Source organism: Macaca mulatta, chromosome 18 (genome assembly GCF_049350105.2).
Source record: "Macaca mulatta isolate MMU2019108-1 chromosome 18, T2T-MMU8v2.0, whole genome shotgun sequence".
Taxonomy (NCBI): Eukaryota; Metazoa; Chordata; class Mammalia; order Primates; family Cercopithecidae; genus Macaca; species Macaca mulatta.
The window spans coordinates 49,402,518-49,421,965 of NC_133423.1; the positions used below are offsets into that span (position 1 = coordinate 49,402,518).

At 35.6% G+C, this 19,448-nt stretch overlaps 1 protein-coding gene across 1 annotated transcript in view; it reads left to right on the top strand.

Moving 5' to 3' along the window:
* The window catches only part of RIT2 (Ras like without CAAX 2), a 384,044-nt gene that overhangs the window by 68,995 nt on the left and 295,601 nt on the right, over positions 1–19,448 (top strand). The window contains 1 exon segment of the mRNA NM_001257707.1: positions 16,369–16,425. Within this exon segment, the coding sequence (NP_001244636.1) occupies positions 16,369–16,425 (57 nt within the window).

The following is a 19,448-nucleotide window of genomic DNA, read 5'->3' on the forward strand; positions in this document are numbered from 1 at the left end:
ACAAGCCAAGATTCACTATCATCATGTCTGTCCATGCTGGTTTGCCAGTTTTCTCTCCATAATTCACTTAACTTTTGCTCCAGAGAGTTGGATTGCCATGCTATTGATGCTACAATGTGTGTATTAAGAAGACAGAAACAACCCTAACCAAGTAATAAGTGAAGTGACTACTCTAGATTCAAACTGTTTTTCAATTCAGTCTAACGTGTGATTGAAACAATTTTAGAAACCAGATTATTGGTTATATTCTCTTCTCTACTAATTCATTAATTAAACAACAGAAAAATGAACAACTGGCATTCCTGTGATAATATAAGGAACATCAAACAAGGTATATTCATTAAAGCGAAACAACAGTTGATTGAAATGTAATATTTCAAACAGATGGGACAACATCATATGAACATATGTGAGCTGTGGTTTTATAAAAAACATCATATTTTAGCCAGATAGACCCTGAGACCACGATGAAACATTGAAAAAAACAAATCGTTTGAATCATTCCAAATAAAACAGTTTAAAAGTAAATCTCAATAAATGTTTACCAAGAGCTTACAATTGTCTGGTCACTAGTTTAAGTTGTTTACATATATTGTTTCACTTACTTTTCATAACAACCCCATAGTGGGTATTATTATTAACCCTACATTTCAGATGAGGCAACTAAGAAACATAACTAATTACTTAATAACTCTCCTAAAGTCACATAATGTATAAGTATCCAGGAAATGTCTTCAACTTCTAGAACTTGTTTCCTTAGCCATTTTCCCAGACTGACAGTTTCATGTAATCTCACAACCTAAATATTTAATTCTTGGAATTATTGGTTTTTAAAATATTTGATGCATTTATTTATATCAGCAGTGAGCCAGTCACCAATTTTCAATGAATATATGCTACACTTAATGTCATGTTTAACACTAACATTATTGTTATAGATATACAAAAGAAACAGGAGCCTGACATCAGTTAGCTTTGAATTTAGTGAACCCATATAATACAATCATATAATAAAAGGTTGTTAAAGGCACTGGCTTAAAAGTCAGAAAAGGTCTCAATGGAATGGTTCAAGTCCCAGCATAACATACATTGTGACAGTATACCTTCTTTGTATCTTTAGTGATTCCAAATTTGATAGATCACAGATCCCTATGGGTTATCCCTGAGTCAGCCCACACCTGCAGCCATTTCATTGGCCTCATGTGCTTCAACTTTTGCTCTCAGCTTCCAAGGCTGCCCTCCTCTTTGACCAGTCAGCCTCCACTCCATGATGGGTTTAAACAGTAGAACTCCCCTCATATTTTTGTGTCATATAATTTATTAAAGAGGAGAAACAAAGGAGTATAATTTCACCACAAAGCAAGCAAAACTTTAAATTTGACATCTGTTATTAAATTGTCCCAAATTTTCTAACCATGCTCCATTGCATGGCTCCCTGGTATGTTCCATGTTTCTGAGGCCCTGGCTTCAGACCTTTTCAAAGCAGCTTCTCCCCTTTTCTTCACGTTTTGCTCACTCTTCTCATTTGTAGACTCCTCATATGTTAGTTTATAAATATAATAATTTTATTTTATTTTAACTTTATTTTCTCTTTATATTTTCCTAAGAATATTAAAAAGCATATCTGTAGAAAAATGAAAGCATTACATTTAAGTATAACTTATAAATTTATTTTTGGTGTTGTTTTGGTTTTTAGTCACCAAAATTTTAATATTAACTGTCTTGGGATGAGAGTAGAGGGAGTGATTTGGTGGAAATTTACTAAAACTTTATTGATTAAGCACAGCATTAATTTTTAATTCTATAATTTGATATTATGCACAGGTAAGATAGTGGTGAAGTGGAAAAACAAAAAATGACAGCAAGTTCTAGAAAGGGAGAAAGAGTGTTGAGAGAAATAGTTGGATATGGCAAGAAGGACAAAATGAGTGAAAAACCAAAAGATTATAAGAAAAAAGGGAGACATATAAGCACAATAGCCATGAATATATGACATTGAGAAAGGAGAAATGGTAGAAAAATAAAAGGAAATGAGAAAAAAGAAATGATCTGGAGTCATATAGACAACTTGTCCAAGTATGCTTTCATATTGTGTCATCTTTGATTATAGGCTTTTGAAATATTTATTACTTGATGTATGAATAATTATAGTTTTTTTTTTTTTATTTGGAAGGGTGAAGTTTTGCCTTAGATCGGTGGCACTCAAACTTTTTGATCTGAGGATCACACTAAACACTCAAAAATTACTGAGCACCCTGAAGAGCTTTGTTTATGTGAATTATTTTTACTGATATCTACCATACTATAAATTAAAACTGAAGTTTTGTTTTAAATTCTCCATGGATGCATAGCTTAAAAAATAATTGCATTTGTCTATCTGTTTCTGTGTTCAATATGCTAAAGTATGTTGTTTTGGTTGAGTACATAAGGAAAGCTGGTTTTATACAGACAAGTGGGAAAAGAGAGAACCTCATTTACCCTATGAAAGAGCCTCTCAGACCCTAAGGGTTATTTGACCATATTCTAAGAATCACTGCCCTAGGGAGAATAGGCATGATTCAATTCTGTAAATGTTGACTGCTGAAGACCCTGTGTTGTCTGCCAGACACCACGTTCCCAGTCTCTAGGGAGCCAAGGCCTCTGCCTCTCAGATGACTAGAAGGCAGCAGAAGCAGCCCAGCTTTAGGCAGAGCTCATCTCAGGGTACTGTGTGGAGCCAAAGCATGTTTACTATGAGGCAAGATAAAATCCAGTCCAGGGACTGATCTAGTCAGTGGATGTGTTCGTGTCACCATAACAAATCTAGCCCAGTGGACCAACAAGTTATGTTGAAAATTAATAATGTGGTCACAATCTGCTCTAAAACTGTGCAAATCCTTCGAATTTTATGTTTTTGTCAGATAATTATGTAGATCTGATCCTAACCTCCATGTCTTTTTTTCATTTGAACAGATGTCATACCAGCACTGACTCATTCTTGTAGTTTTGTAATTGTCACATTGATTATTGACTAAAATACAAGATTTTTGCATGATTCTGTTACATTTTATCTTTCTGGGTTTGTCTCATCATTCCAGCCTATCAGGACTGCCTGTCTTGCATCTGAGACCCAGCCATTGCCTTTAGATTGATGTCATTTCACATATGCTGTGAAAAGAAAAATATGGTTAAAATAATACGTAAACCAAAAGAACACTGTGAAAATATAATATTATAAAGATTATCACCATTATTATTATTATTATTATTACCATGATTAATTTAAATACATATGATCTGGATAAGGCCATAAAAGAGTATGCCTTTTATTCAGGATATGGCCCATCCTCCATTTTCAGTTTTTTTCATAAAGTACTGTGGAAGCTGATGGAAGCTAATGATGTCTTAAGAAAAGAGTCTAGGAAGCCAAACACATTCATGGTACAAGGCACAAAATGGGAAGATCCAGGCAGGAGGTAAAAAGATATTAGAGGTGAGGTAAAAATATTATTTGTGCCCTCCAGTGCCCTTCTGATAAGGTAGGCAGTTGACTATTCTATGATCTATTCTCAAAGTGTTTTTACAAAATTATTACAAGTAGGATAGAGATTCATCAAACAAAAGAAAATGCTTAGGATGTATGCAGATATTACAGCAACAATTAAATCATGGGTGCCTTAATACTTTGATAATCTTCTAAACCAATGAAAGTAAAACCTTCAGCCCGAGGTATATGTTGGTGTCTATTAGTTACAAACATGATTATCTAAAATGTCAAAAAATGTTTTCACTGCAGGATCAGGGTGTCAAGACAGAGTAAATTCTTATTATGGCAAATGATAACAATATTAATTCTCATATGGATTAGATATTAACATCTATGATAATTCCTATGGCAAATTATACACACTTTAAAATGCAAATGCTTTGGAATTGTCTGTAGTCACTACCACCTATTCATGTAGATGAGACTCCAGTAATTGTCTCCATTAGTTATTATGCTATAAGAATGGCACTACACAGAGAGTTGTATGCACAGGTATGCAGGGCACTGCATATTGAAATACTCCTTAGGTATTTTATTTACCTGAGGAGATGAGGTTTATCCTAAATGATAAAATACTTGAGAAAATATTAGTGAAAATGTCTATTTTTCTTCTTCGTTTAAGTTCAAAATAAACTGTCAGCACGTAGCAAGTAATGACATTTAGTTTTAATATTCTTTGCTTTTTTGTTTCTCATCAATCATCCTTGAAAATCAGTCAGTGAAGATGAATAGAGTTTTTAAAGTCCTGGAAAGCACAATTTCTTTCCATTAGCAGTGAGTTTGTGGAGAAATGTCAAGAAAGCAAAGGGGAACATTCCATAAAGGAAAAACACTCAGGGAAATGAAGACTTGCAAAAGGTGCTGCTTCCATCCAACTGCTCAGTTGAACACCATTCCCCCAACCAAATGATGCTATTTTCTAATCTATCCCTCAACCCCTAAATCTCAGTCCTTTTCTTCTTGATTGTCCATATCCTATAACCACACAGGACCCATAGAAACGTAGACATACCAGCCCTTCAGTAAATGTCTTATGACTAAATACATTAAACCACAATGTCAGATTCCCTTCCCACCATTGAACTGTGATGGATTTGTTCTAAGAGAAGAATTGGTTCAGAAATTCTCACCCTGGGAAGTGTAGGTTTGGTATTAGCCTGCATTAATGAGCTTCATTACCCTAATATAAATATGTGGAATTATGCTTTTGATTTGGAAAGCACCAAACCACCAGTGCTGAATACCCCTTTTTAAATGTTAATTTTATAGAAACTTAGAACCTGTAGTATCCCTAGAGAAAACAGAGGAGAACCTCTTTCATTTTAGAAATGCATTAATTAGAAAAAAATGAAAGCTGTCATTAAAGAGGGATCGGAATACCTCTTACCCAATTTCTGATTCAACATTATTTCAGTACGGAAGATCAACATTGTCAGTATTAAAAGCTGCAAAGAGAATTAGGAGATCTTTACCAAACCCCACAAAGACCCTATTTTACTATTCTTAGTACCTCCCTTTTACCTTGTCTTTAAAAAGATCCTATCACTCCTGGTTGGGGCCATTCCAGGTTGGTGGTTATCTCAGTCTTATTCTCCGTGCTCAGCAGCGTGACTGCCTGAGTGTTGGGTGCTATTCTGCCATGCTTCCTCTGGACATATCCTCCTTGCGAACGATCCTGTGCTATGGACTTTTATAGTGCTATTTCTGACCTTCAACTCAATGCAATTTACAAAATGTTTGTAAATATGTGTGCTGAGGGGAAAATAAAAGAAGACTCTCCCTGCTTTCTTTTATTTATCTTTTATTTATTTATTTATTTATTTTTGAGATGGAGTTTTGCTCTTGTTGCCCAGGCTGTAGTGCAATGACGCTATCTCAGCTATCTCAGCTCACTGCTACCTCCGCCTCCCTGGTTGAAGTAATTCTCCTACCTCAGCTTCCCAAGTAGCTGGGGTTACAGACATGTGCCACCACGCCCAGCTAATTTTGTATTTTTAATAGAGATGGGGTTTCTCTATGTTGGTCAGGCTGGTCTTGAACTCCTGACCTCAGGTGATCTGCCCGCCTCGGCCTCCTAAAGTGGTGGTTTACAAGCATGAGCCACCAGGCCCAGTCCTCTCTCCCTGCTTTTACCTTAATTTGACTTTGAGTCAAAAGTTAATTTTAGATGCATTTATTTATTCATTCAAAAATAAACATTTAGTGTACGTGTATGTTATTAGTCGACAAATATCAATGGCCCACATGGTGCATACATTTTCAGGTGAGAGGAAAGAATTAATGAAAACCAATTAGCACAACGGAAAGAGTCTGGCTTTGGGGTCCTATGGCCCAATCAATTTGATTCCTTGATATAGCTCTGTAACCTGACCACATTACTGCATGACTCTCAAAACAATTTTGTTAAATTGTTCCTTCAAGGAATTTTGTAAGATTATAAATCAAACTTAAATAATTTTAAATTGATATATAAAATATTATCCTAAATTTAAATTTTTAAAAGACATAACTTCTGCCTTATTTTAAATAATGATGTCTTCAATAAAAATCCCATAATTTCTTGTAAATGTATGTATTGGGACATAAAAGATAATAATTTAATACTCATTATTATACTTTTATAAACTATATGAACAAGTTATTTAATAGTGGAAAATGGTACATGGTTCTTATTCTTGTTGAAAATGGTCTATTTATTTAATTTTACCATAGAATTTTATCCCAACTACCATACTAAATGTTTATTTTTAAAATAATGCTATCATAATTTTATTTTTTGTTGCTGTTGTCACCATTAAACATATTATTACTGTGTAAGGAAATGTGTGTGTATTTTCACTGCTGTCCTCCTGCACAACTCCCCATCCTCTTCTCAAATGTAAACCTTTAGAAGACAAGGGTCTTCATCTGTTTTGTCCGCTGATATATCCCAACTATCTAAACATTGTCTGACACACAGTATTTTTGAATGAATGAATGCCAGCAAGGGAACATAGGGAGTTCCAAGGAGGAGGAATGGGTTTCGATTTAAATTCAGTAATGAGAGAACACCTCCCAGAGAAGGCCCAAGTGAGTAATAATCTGAAAGAAGTATAGAGCAAGCCATGCAGGTATCTGGAGGAGAGTTCTCCAGGCACAGGTAGAAGCACCAACAAAGACGCTCCTTGGGAAAGGGGGTTACTGAAAGGTATGACAAACTCTGAAGGTCAATGTGACGGAAACAGAATGACTAAAATAGAGGATTGGAGTACAAGAGAAATAACCAGATTCTAAATAGATGAGGAAGGAATGATGACAATAGTAACAATGAAATGAAGAAAGACGCATTGCAGAATGCTTAATTTGGAGGTGGTTTTAAGTTATCTCTCTTCCCTCCTCTCATTTTTCAGATGAGAAAATTAAGTCAGAGAATTTGAGTAATTTTTTCAAGGTCCCAAAAACCAAGAGAAATGGGGCTAAATCTTAGTGACCTGTCTCCCAATCTCCTTTTTCCCATTTCACTGACAGGACATCAATTCTCAAAGGGAAAGCAGTGATTTGCCAACTTCTGTCTTTGAGTTTTTAGATTGTATCATCCTCTAAATTGCTTTAGTTTAGTACTTCGCATAAATATCAAGTATTTTTTGGAGGAGTAGATGTGGGTTGGAGGAGTAATAATGAGTTGTATGATCTTATGCTATATATATATGTATATATATAATTTTGTGGAAAATAACCCCTTTCTATAATTTTCCTCTTTCATAACTGACAGTCTCTGCCTCTGGCTAAATACCACTGACATTCCAAGGAGGGTGATATATAATATTGTCAGATTTTCAAAGAAGTAAATTTGATGATTTAATACTGAATTATGCAAAGCAAGAAGCAGTTGACTTATATTTAACTTTAAAATGAAATAGTAAATTATGGGAATATCTAAATAATAAAATGGAAATTTAAATAAAAATATGCGCATGAAAAAAGAAGTCCACACAAAATGTGTTTGCTTTAAAAAATGATTGTTTTTAATCTCTCACCACTACCATTGTATGAACATTTAATATGCATTTGGCCATTATTTATTATATGTACTTAATGAATATTTTATAAAGTCCTTAGAAACACTACATTTACATAACATATGTTAATGATATGGCCACTAATAAAGAAAAAGGGTCTTTGATATGAAATCCATCAGGTACTTCCTAATAGTATCCAGAGCTTACTATTCAGTAATGTCCATTTCTACAGTAGGATAGTATTCTTAATTGATATACAAGGGTAGTAAATTAACTGTAATAATATTAGAAGTCAAAGCAAAGGGCTATTGAGTCTACTAAGCATTCTTTATTTTCACCCCTAATTACTTTTATTAAGATTGCAAGTATTCTAATCCAATGTCTTCTCTACTCATATACACTCTTCACTTTCTTTGTATCCATAAAGCCACTAACCAACTTTCAAAGAAGCATTTATGTGCATACAGTAGAAAAAACCTCCTATTGTTATTTCTTTTCCCAGATATTTTTATGATAAGCACATAGTAAACCTGAAAAAACGCATCACATATTATTTCAGATGTACTCCTATCTAGATAATTAATTTTAAAAGCAATAAATACAATTATGCATATATTTCTAGCATGTAAGTTGTTGCACCCTACAAACAATTTTAAAAGTATGGTTTTTTATAATAATTTCTGGTAATATTCATCAAAAATTAAAAGATATCTCAGATAATTTATTCAGATAATTTAGAAGCATTCCTTATAGAAGCTAGTAAGATACAGAGTAACATTAAGGCCAAAGTTAGTTTTTCAGAAAATGATTTTTCTTTTTGGGGGGAAAGTATAACATTTCATTTTCCTTCATTTGACATTTCCACCTTTCCTTTAAATATCCTTTTCCCCCTTATGCTGAAGCCTGCTATGTGTTCACCAAACATATTTTCTTTTCTTCCTAACATGCACCCCAGCCTCATAGTAGTTAGGAGGAGCCAAGTAACTGAGTTTTGATAATAGACTGTGGATATAGTAATGTACAATATTTATGGCACTTTTTCTCCTTAACATTCTGTCATGCCAGTCTCTGTGAATTCTCTTACTTCACTTTTCTGCCAAGTTGTCATAAGGAACTCAGAGGAGGCCTTGAAGTTCTGAGGGGTGGGAGACCACCTGATGAGAGGATCTGGGAAAGACTCCATGGAACAGAACCGTCATCTTCCAGCCTCCTTTAGGTTGCATTTGACAAGAGTGAAAAATAATTGCAGCAAAGATACCAAAAGCTTTGTTCATCTATTTGCCTTTTGCACTAATAAATGCTTTGTAGCCGGGCGCGGTGGCTCAAGCCTGTAATCCCAGCACTTTGGGAGGCCGAGACGGGCGGATCACGAGGTCAGGAGATCGAGACCATCCTGGCTAACACGGTGAAAACCCGTCTCTACTAAAAAATACAAAAAACTAGCCGGGCGAGGTGGCGGGCGCCTGTAGTCCCAGCTACTCGGGAGGCTGAGGCAGGAGAATGGCGTGAACCCGGGAGGCGGAGCTTGCAGTGAGCTGAGATTCCCGCCGTTGCACTCCAGCCTGGGTGGCAGAGCGAGACTCCGTCTCAAAAAATAAATAAATAAATAAATAAATAAATAAATAAATAAATAAATAAATGCTTTGTAAGACAAAGCTAGGAAATGTGTTCTTATACATTCTACTTATACCAGGGCACCTATTTCCATCAATCTCTCCCCTACTCACACTCACATATGCATGCAGCTTAATTTTCTGATTCAGGAGGTCTAAAACACATCTAGAATTCACTATATTTGAAGGGTTCCACCTATTAATTTGGTATTGTCATTATCTAGCACACAGTAGGTGCTCAATAGGTGTTTCATAGGTGAACTTTAAAATCTTTTGGAACGGACAGTATGATTTTTCTTATTCTAAGTGGTCATGACCGAATTGCCATCCAGTGACAGTCTTTCTTACGCTTCTCTCTTGGCCTTTTTAGACAAATAAATTCTAGTCATCTAATTGAAGTAATTTGATGCATAGATAAGAACAGAAACTAAATATATTGTGTTTAGGTCATATTTGACATAAATTCTCCATGAAAAAAATTAATTGCTCATTTTCAGCATCAAGTTTTGAAGATCTATACTTACAAGAATTTTGTGGGCTCTATCTTACACATAAGGATTTACTGGTCAGTGAGAAATGAGTAGGAGAATATAGTTGGCCTCTTAAATCTGAATTTCTCCCTATATCCTTCCACAAAGCCAAAATACCAACAAGAAGTACAATTAAATCACATGTGATCTACACTATGAATGCCAAATTACCTCTAGGTAGAAAAGTAAAACAGAGATCAGGTGCGGTGGCTCATGCCTATAATCCCAGCACTTTGGGAGGCCGAGGAGGGTGGATCACCTGAGGTCAGGAGTTCGTGACCAGCCTGACCAACATGGAGAAACCCCATCTGTATAAAAAATACAAAATTAGCTGGGCGTGATGGCACATTCCTGTAATCCCAGCTACTCGGGACGCTGAGGAAGGAGAATCTCTTGAACCTGGGAGGTGGAGGCTGCAGTGAGCTGAGATTGCACCATTGCACTCCAGCCTGGCCAACAAGAGCGAAATGCAGTCTCAAAAAAAAAAAAAAAAAAAAAGTCAACAGAAATTCTGGTGCCATTACAAGGTTGGGGTTGTAGAGGATGGACAGAGGGAAGACTTAAAAGATTGAGAAAAAGAGGAAAGGAAAGTCAAGTACTCAAATGAAATATAGGTAAAATCATTTTTCGAAAGAAAGCCATACAACTCTAATTGCCAAAATACTGAAAATTAGTCTGGAACTTTAGGTTTCACAGAGGTGATAACGTGCTTGACAGTAAACAGAACCAGAACTGACAATCTGCTTCTCAGGGAGATGGAAATAATTAGAAAAGAGGTATTCACCTTCAAGATGTGGCAGTGAAGGAAAAGGTAGGAAGGTAGTGAATAAAACTAAAGATTCTGTTGAAAAGAAAGAGAAACAAGATAAGACAATTACTTCTATGATCCCCACCACCTGTCAATGTTACATAATTTGAAAAAAAATAAAAATAAAAACCCTGCACTGTACTAACCTGACAGAAGACAACACCCTTGACGTAATAACTGAATATGTAACGCATAAGAACAGAGAAAAAAAGGTGAAACAAACATGATACAAAACTACCCTAAGAAGAAAAAAGAAGAGTGAATCAACTGTTTTAAGCTAATAAATACTCTCCTCCAAAATTTAACAGAGCATTGACATGTACTACAAGAAGCTTAACTGAATTAAATATCCTCAAATAATATTGTGTAAATGAATTTAAACACAGAATCAGAAATTCAAAAACTAAGAAACAGAAATAACTTAAAGAAGATATATACTGAGAAAAAAGAAATTGTAGGAAAAGACAAAATCATCTCAGAAATAATGGACAAATCACAGGGTACTCTTGGGAGACTAGCTTAGAATGAAAAATGAGACATTTGAAGAGCAGGGAAACAATCAAGAGAATGAATATGTGATTAATAATAATTTTTACAAGGTCTAAAGAGTCAGAGAAAATCTGGTAGAAATGAAAACCAGGCAAAAAATATTCAACAGTATAAAAAGTCAAATCCTTGAAGAATAAAAACAACATGTAAAAAAAAAAAATTAGTGAAAAGTTCTAGAAATTAAAGAAAATATATATTTACTTATTGAAAAGACCCACTTGTACCTGAAAAAAAAAATCTGAGACTATTTTTTTTTTCTTTTTTTGAAATGGAGTCTCGCTCTGTCACCCAGGCTGGAGTGCAGTGGCGCAATCTTGGCTCACTGTAAGCTCCACCTCCCGGGTTCAAGCCATTCTCCTGCCTCAGCCTCCCGAGTAGCTGGGACTACAGGCACCTGCCACCACACCTAGCTAATTTTTTGTAGTTTTAGTAGAGACCGGGGTTTCACCATGTTAGCCATGATGGTCTCGATCTCCTGAACCCATGATCCGCCTGCCTCGGCCTCCCAAAGTGTTGGGATTACAGGCATGAAACACCATGCCTGGCCTGAAACTATTAATTTCAAGACATAACTTAGTAAAACTAGTGGACTATAAGGAAAAAAGAATCCTTAGTATCTCCAGGAAAACAGATCAAACAGTTAATATGGTTTAGAAAAGTGCAGGACAGGTATTTTATATCCAGCTAAGTTGTCTTGTAAGTATCAAGGCTATAGAAAAATAGTTTTAAATAGGCAAGAACACTGGAAATATTGTACCCATTAATTACATATATATATATCTATATGTATTCCTCCATCCAATCAAGAGAAGATTGGGAAAATTTTGGAAAAAAATAGGTAATGATGAAGATTTATTATATTCAATTTTAAACCTAGACTAAAACAAGAATAAGAACATGAGTACAAGAATGTGAATGGACTTAACTTGCCTATTAAAAGAAAACAAATTTTAAATTGGTACAAAAAAATCCAGCACTATAGTATACCAAAAACCCCTTGAAACACAGTGATTTACAATTGTAAATTCAAAGAAAAATTAGGAATAAACCCCCAAAATTGAAACAAAGTTAAGGCAGTGATTATAACTTTGATCAGACCAAAACAATAAAAATAATTAAATGACATAAGGGAAACTTTTTAATAATAAAAGCCACAATTCACAGTTCAATTATTCACTTATACAGTAACATTCTGATCAAAATATTGATTTCTGACTTATGCTGGTATTTTCTAGGACAACTGTTCTCACTTGGGACTGGTTGATCGTTACTCATTTCTCAATATTGTGTTCTTGTGTGTATATAAAAGAATGTTTTGGGAGTAAAAGATAGACCATTGTTATTAGATTTTTAGAACCAATGTATTAAGATATTATAAAGTCAATACAATTAAAATATCTGAAAAAAGGATAGAATTATGAGTTTGAGTTTCTTATGAAGTTGCTCTTTAGCAAGGAATAATAGAATGCCAATTTTTTGAGGAGGTAAAACTGTGTAACATAAAATGAAATAAAATTTAATCTCCAGTCTGACTGATAGCAGATTCTCTCCAGTGTGATAATAGGTTGAGCTTGATAGGTAGTTAGGAGAGATTTTTCAAAAATTGTTTTTTTACAAATTATCTCCCCCAAATGGAAATGCCTGTTAGATGTCCCATAGGGGATCCACTTTGTAAAACACAGAAGAAACTTATACAAATCAATCTTTCTGAAATTATCCTTTGAGTTCTGAAACAAAGCTCAGCTGGCTCCTTTTGCTTTGATTCTGTCTGTCTCAGCTGTGGGTCAGAAGATTCCACACGTAAAGGGCTTTTTTCAATTATACAACAAGCAGCAGGTTTCCATTACAGCACAAATTCCATCATCTAAATATATGCTGGGGTTTTTTTGGTTGTTGTTTGTTTGTTTGTTTGTTTGTTTTTTGCAGGGTGGGGGCTTGGGGGCGGGTAGTGGGGAATGGAGTCTGGCTCCAGGATGGAGTCACCCAGGCTGGAGTGCAGTGGCACAATCTCGGCTTACTGCAACCTCCACCTCCCAGGTTCAAGTGATTTTCTGCCTCAGTCTCCGGAGTAGTTGGGATTACAAGCATGCGCCACCACGCCCGGCTAATTTTTGTATTTTTAGTAGAGATGGGATTTCGCCATGTTGGCCAGGCTGTTCTTGACTCCTGACCTCAGGTGATCCACCCGCCTTGGCCTTCCAAAGTGCTAGGATTACAGGCGTGAGTCACTGCTCCTGGCCTAGGTGTTCTTATAAATAACTGTAACAGGTAAGTCCTTGACTGATTCATTTATTTCTGATGTTGGCTGTCTGTTTCTCAAGTCTATATCTAAATATTTCTATTATTAAAATGCTTTCACATCTTTTTTCTTAAATTTGTTCAAAACTTCTTCAGGCTCCATAATTCCTTCCCAATTGCATAGCAATTAACTTAGCCCATAACAGTTCGTTCTGTTGCTTCTTGATAGCTTCCATGAGTGTCATGTACTGATACCTGGTAGAGGAACGTTTAAATGTGTGGATAGAATGGTGTGACATTTGGTAGAGATATCAATCATTATTAACATTATTAAAGAATTTCAGAGCCAGAGAGTAGTTAAATTGGTAAGAACAGATTTTATTCAGGAACTATGGCAAAGGATAAAGAAGAACTGCATGTAGAACTGGTCTTAGTTCCAAATACAGCAAGCACTAAGGCAGATGTATAGCCAAGAAGCAGGATTGGGGTCAGTGGATGGAAAAATTACTAAGAAATATCCAGAAGGGGCGATTCTGGTCAAATTTAATGAGATTCTTGCTGAAGGCAGGGAAATAAAATATTTCTTGAGGAGTGGTGGGGATGAAGAATTTGATCAGGTATTGAGAATGATCAGATATCAAAGGTAAGGGATGCTCTCTAAACTGATTTAGCAGTATTTTTGCTGAATCTGGGTTATGAAAAGATGAATATGGAAGTACAAAAGTTTAGGTGTAGGTGAGAAGAGGGTTCTGAGAAGCCTGACTGAAGTTTTGGCAAGGAGTGAGTCTTCATCATTCTGATATCAAAATGAAGATGGCAAAGGTCATTTTTATATCATAGGATAAACGCATTCTCATGGATGGAAAGTAGCACACTAAGTCTGAGAACAAGGCTAGTAGCTGTTTGGGCAGTGGTATAAGTTCAGACTAAAAGGAAAGATGAATGTGGTTCACGAAAGACCACATATATTAGCATATCATGTTGAAGATTATGTTCTTTATTTTAATAGCAGCTGACATGTGAGTGACATAATTTTTTTAATGATGATGATGGTACCATTGGGAAAGAGCTAATGTAAAGAAAATAAAATAATTATGGAGGAAACAGTTTTTAGTCTAATACAATAGAGATTTTCAAAAGAAATATAAGATTCTGAACTAGAGTAATAGCAGAATCCAGATGTTTGAAAAATTTGTTGGAGTGAAAACTTAAAATTTATGTTTGTATGGACGATATGAGAGGGAAGGGATGCAAAGACATCTGTGAGATTTTAGCGTAAATAATTAACTATCATAAGATGGATGTTGAGGCTGTTAATCACATTAGTAATTAAGTGTATATCCATTTGTTTTGAGTGGATTAGGAATATCTTCATTTTAGTTTTAAGTGTACTGAACTAAGCTATTATTGAAATTGAGATGACTGACTACCCATAGCTAATTACTCACATGAAGCCATGCCTCTGACCTCTGTATTCTAACTGGGAGCAAACCAGTCAGGAACAAAGAGAGGGAGACAACTGCCATTTTAAAACTCAGGAAAACATTTTCCAAATGCTTCTTCATATCCACTTAATAAACATGTTGCTGTTAGTGTTTACCTGAAGTATTCTAACTCCTCAGGCTATCTGTAAGGAATGTTGATTTGCATTTCAAAAATTTGCCCAAGGCTGTCAAATTGAGTAATACTTTCATGTAGAGACTTCTTTTGTCAATGCAAAGAAAGGAAGTAAGCAATTGTTAAAGCATAAAACAGAAATTCTCTTCCACTGGGTCAGTTTCCATTTCTTTGCATTTCTCAGCAGGGTCAGACTAGTGCATTCTACATGTTTGTTGAATGGAACTGAGTCTTCTCTGCCCTGAACATTTGCTAAAGTGTGTATACACTGTTAAAAACAACCAAACAACCAGAGCTGGACACTAGTTGAAGCAATAAAAATAAATTTAATCCAGGAACTATTTCCACAAGGGAAAAGAGTCCTCAGTATATAACTAGGCTCAATTCCAAATACAGAAAGGACACGTGGAGATTTATAGGCAAGGTACAGGGGAGGAGGAAGGTGAGAGGGGAGGAGTTACACCCATGAATGGAAAATTCGTAAGAGGAGACATCAAGGGGAGGAAGATTCTTGCTAAACTGACTTAGCAGGATTCTTGTTGAAGGTAGGACAGAGTGATCAGATGTCAGGGGAGGATTCTCTCTAAACTGACTTAGCAGGATTTGTACAACAAGTGGGCTATACAGACCCAGTCAGAATGCAAGGACAAGGTCCATGTTTGAGACCTAGTAGAGAAGAAGGCTTAGGATCTTACCTAAAGTTTGCTCAGGGAGAGAGTCTGTTAACAAACACACATGCAAGAGTAAGGAAAAAAGAAAGAGAAGAGCTATTATACACTATTTTATATAAGTTTGTTGTTTTGCTTCAGAGTTCCTTTTGCTTCCTAATAATGGAAATTCACATGAGGAAATACTCTACAATAGAAATATTACAAATGTTTTACAAAATCATAGGTTTGGAAATAATGTGGAGAATACAGAATTACAGAAAAAAAGTAATGAGAAAAAGGTGGTCAATAACATAAATTTATTAGGCAAAATAAAAGTAACTGAAATAATTTTAATTTTGAACAGTTAAAGATAATCATGTAATTACATATTTTATAGTTCATCAGAACTTCAGAGGTTATCTATTCACTTTTAAGATGAAAAACTTAAGAGTTCCAAAGAATGTACAGATTCTTTGGTGAAAGGGACTTACACATCATTACCAACTGTTTAACCAGAGCAGGTCAAGAGGGATTCTGTAACTGGTTTACACCTTCATTATGTCAAGAGCTTCTTTGTTTTTACTCTAATACCATTTTTATTGAAATACACTTAAAATTTGTACATATTTATTTCAGAGAAGTATCTGGCATTATCTGACACATTTTTCCCTCTAGAACTTTGTCTTACTGTTTTCATTTTGTGTGAAATTAAATTAGTCACTCACATAACTAACTTATTCACCAGAACCTTTTAAAAGATTAGTGAACTATGTTGGTAAATAACTTATTGATTAATTGGTGAATTTTTATTAAACAAAATGCATTTTTCTTTCTTTCAGCAATGACAATGCAGTTTATTAGTCATCAGTTTCCTGATTATCATGACCCCACTATAGGTAAGTAGAAACCTCTTTTCTCTGTAAGCTCAAATAAAGACACTGTTACTAATGGCTTGAAAATATTAGCAATGTTGATGGAAAATAATTATAATTTACTCTATTACCCAGAACACATACACATAAATCTATAATACGTAACGTACTGTTACCAGGGGGTCCTTGCTCCCAGAGCTCTCAAGATGGTGGCAGGCTGCTTCCAAAATAGAGGTGGGCCACTTCCAAGATGGTGGCAAGCCTCGCGTTCTCTGATCTGGGGTTCTTGGCCTCACAGATGCCAAGAAATAGAATCTTGGGCTATGCCTTGAGTGTTATAGCTCTATTAGAAGCTGTGGGTCATGGAAGAGAACCGTGGAACCCAGTGACTAGTGTTCAGCTCGATTAGGACGAACTGAGGCACTTAGCAGCATAGGAACAATGGCAAGCCTTTAGCCCCATCGGGAGTGGCAATGGGTGCCTCACTGGATCAGGAGTACCGCGGACACTCTGCTGGATCCAGAGGGATGAAAGTCAGAGGCAGGTCTGTGACCTCCGCAAACAGTAGTGGTGGATGGCAAATGAAAGTTCGGCTCTAGCCTTAACAAAACACGGACCAGAAGAGTGTAGTTGCAAGATTTAATAGAGTGAAATAGAGTGAAGACAGAGCTCCCATCTAAGGGGAGGGGACCCAAAGGGGGTTGCCTTTGCCAGCTTGAATGCCTGAGTTTATATCCCAATCCTTGTCCCTCCCACTGTGCTCTCAGGCAATAGATGATTGACTATTTCTTTACCTCCTGTTTTTGCCTAATTAGCATTTTAGTGAGCTCTCTGATTGGTTGGGTGTGGGCTAAGTTGCAAGCCCCATGTTTAAAGGTGAATGCTGTCACCTTCCCAGCTAGGCTTAGGGATTCTTAGTCGGCCTAGGAAATCCAGCTAGTCCTGTCTCTCACTACCACAACAGAAGCTTCAAGAGACAATATTTGTCCTTACTTCTCGCCGGGTACCCTAGTATTATCTGTTCTATTTTATTTCTTTCTGGTAAATGGTGGTTGGAATCCATTAAGTGATTTCAGTATCTAATAATGGATAGCTATCTGATTTGAGAAGTTTCTCTGGATAATAAAATTGTACTCTGGATAGTAAAGTTGATGTGAGTATATATGTATTTGGTCATTTACTCCCTTCTGTCAGTCTCTGAATTTTCTACTGCAGAGTTATTTAACCATGTTAATGGTGCATTTGGAACGTTAGATATAGACATAACATTATCCATCATTCTCATCTTGAAGGTTAGGAAACTGACGTTTAAGGTGTAAAAATATTGCTAGAGCCAAAACACCACTCATGTTTTATTCCTCCTACCCAGTTGTCTTTCTGTCATAATATACTGTAGACGCTTTGCATTGGGGAACACGTTTTCTTCCTATTTCAAAGCACAAAAGATGTCTTTAAAATTGCTTTACTGATTCAAAAACCTACTTTAAAGAATTGGCTAGAAATTTTCAAGCAGAGTCCACCGTAGTACTCTTTGCTTAGAAACACACTGGTATTAAAAACACATCAAGCATTATTTCCCGGAGATGGGGGCATATAGCCTCATGGCTGACTGGTTGTCTGGATGGTGAGCTCCTTTAACCACTCCCCATTACTTACCCTATTTGTTCCCTCAGTCTGAATATCTCTTATCCTCACCCCACCCATGGGTAAGATCATCTAGTTTCTATTATGCTCATCAAGAAATTTTAATTCAAGATCTAACTTGATATATTCAATATCATCCTGTAAATTATACTCCTGTATTCTTCCCTGAAAGGCCCCAGAATATTAGCTTGCATACCATTGCTGACAAATATAAAACATACTTATTTTTAAATGTCTGATTGTTTATTAAGACCACCTCATCAGTTGAAGTAAATTGATTATATTTAAATACATGCAATTAGTATGTGGTAACTGGAAAGGACTTCCTCACTAAGTTGAGGTTTGTTTCTAAAGAGAAAGTAACTACTTTGCAAAGTTTTAGAAGTGATTAGCTGCAACAGTTGCTTGATAATTCTCTAAGTCAATTTTCTAAATATCTTAGAAATTCTAGAATGCCAATAGCTTCATACCACACACTGTAAGTTACAGAAGAGGCATAATCTTTGGGAAAATCTCTGAATCTTTTATCTTGTTGGAAAATTCAATAATATAATATATAATTTATGAAATCAGAAATTCACTCAGTTGTTTATTATTTTCTGTTGTTCTTTAAACTTTGTATGTATTGGTGTCTCAAAAACCAGCCTCTTGTTCACCAGCCTGTCACATCTAACAGCTTGAATAGGGCAGTAGATGTGAATAAATCATAAATGACTCCTTCAAAAAGAAGAAATAAGAAGTATATGATGATGCCTCCTTTAGTTATCCATGAGGCACATCTATCACTTGAGATTAAGATACCTGGACATTCAGTACTAACAGATAGCTAAAATCATACTTTTATCTGGCTATAAATAAAACAGCTTTAGAGGAAGAAGCTTGAAAATGGAAACATAGAGTACTTTATTACTTTTGATTCGATTTTCCCATCATTTCATTTCTTGGCCTTTCTAGTGGGAATATTGGTTAACAATTTTCCATTGGTATCCTGCTTGCAGAAGGTAAATGTCCAAAATAATTTACCTTTCACCTACTTCTGCTACATAACTATAACTCAGTGTGGCTGACTTAATGACCTCTCAAGAGGAAATTCATATTAGTACAGTTTGAAAGTCATACAAATTATAAAAGCATAACACCTATCAAAGATACTTTTTTCCCAATTGAGATAGGAAATAAATATTTTTCGATCCTTCTCTAGATCTGTTTGTTACCCTACTGATTGAGGCTTTTAAATAGCATTTTCTCTGAAATATTTGAGGGATATATATGGCTTTATTTTCTCCCTTATATTCAGCTTAGTGTTATTCTTCTTTCAAATATACCTCAATTCTGAAAACGTGAGATCCCTTTATCACTGAAAACAGTTAGATACAATATTTGATATCACTGTTCTTCCCAAG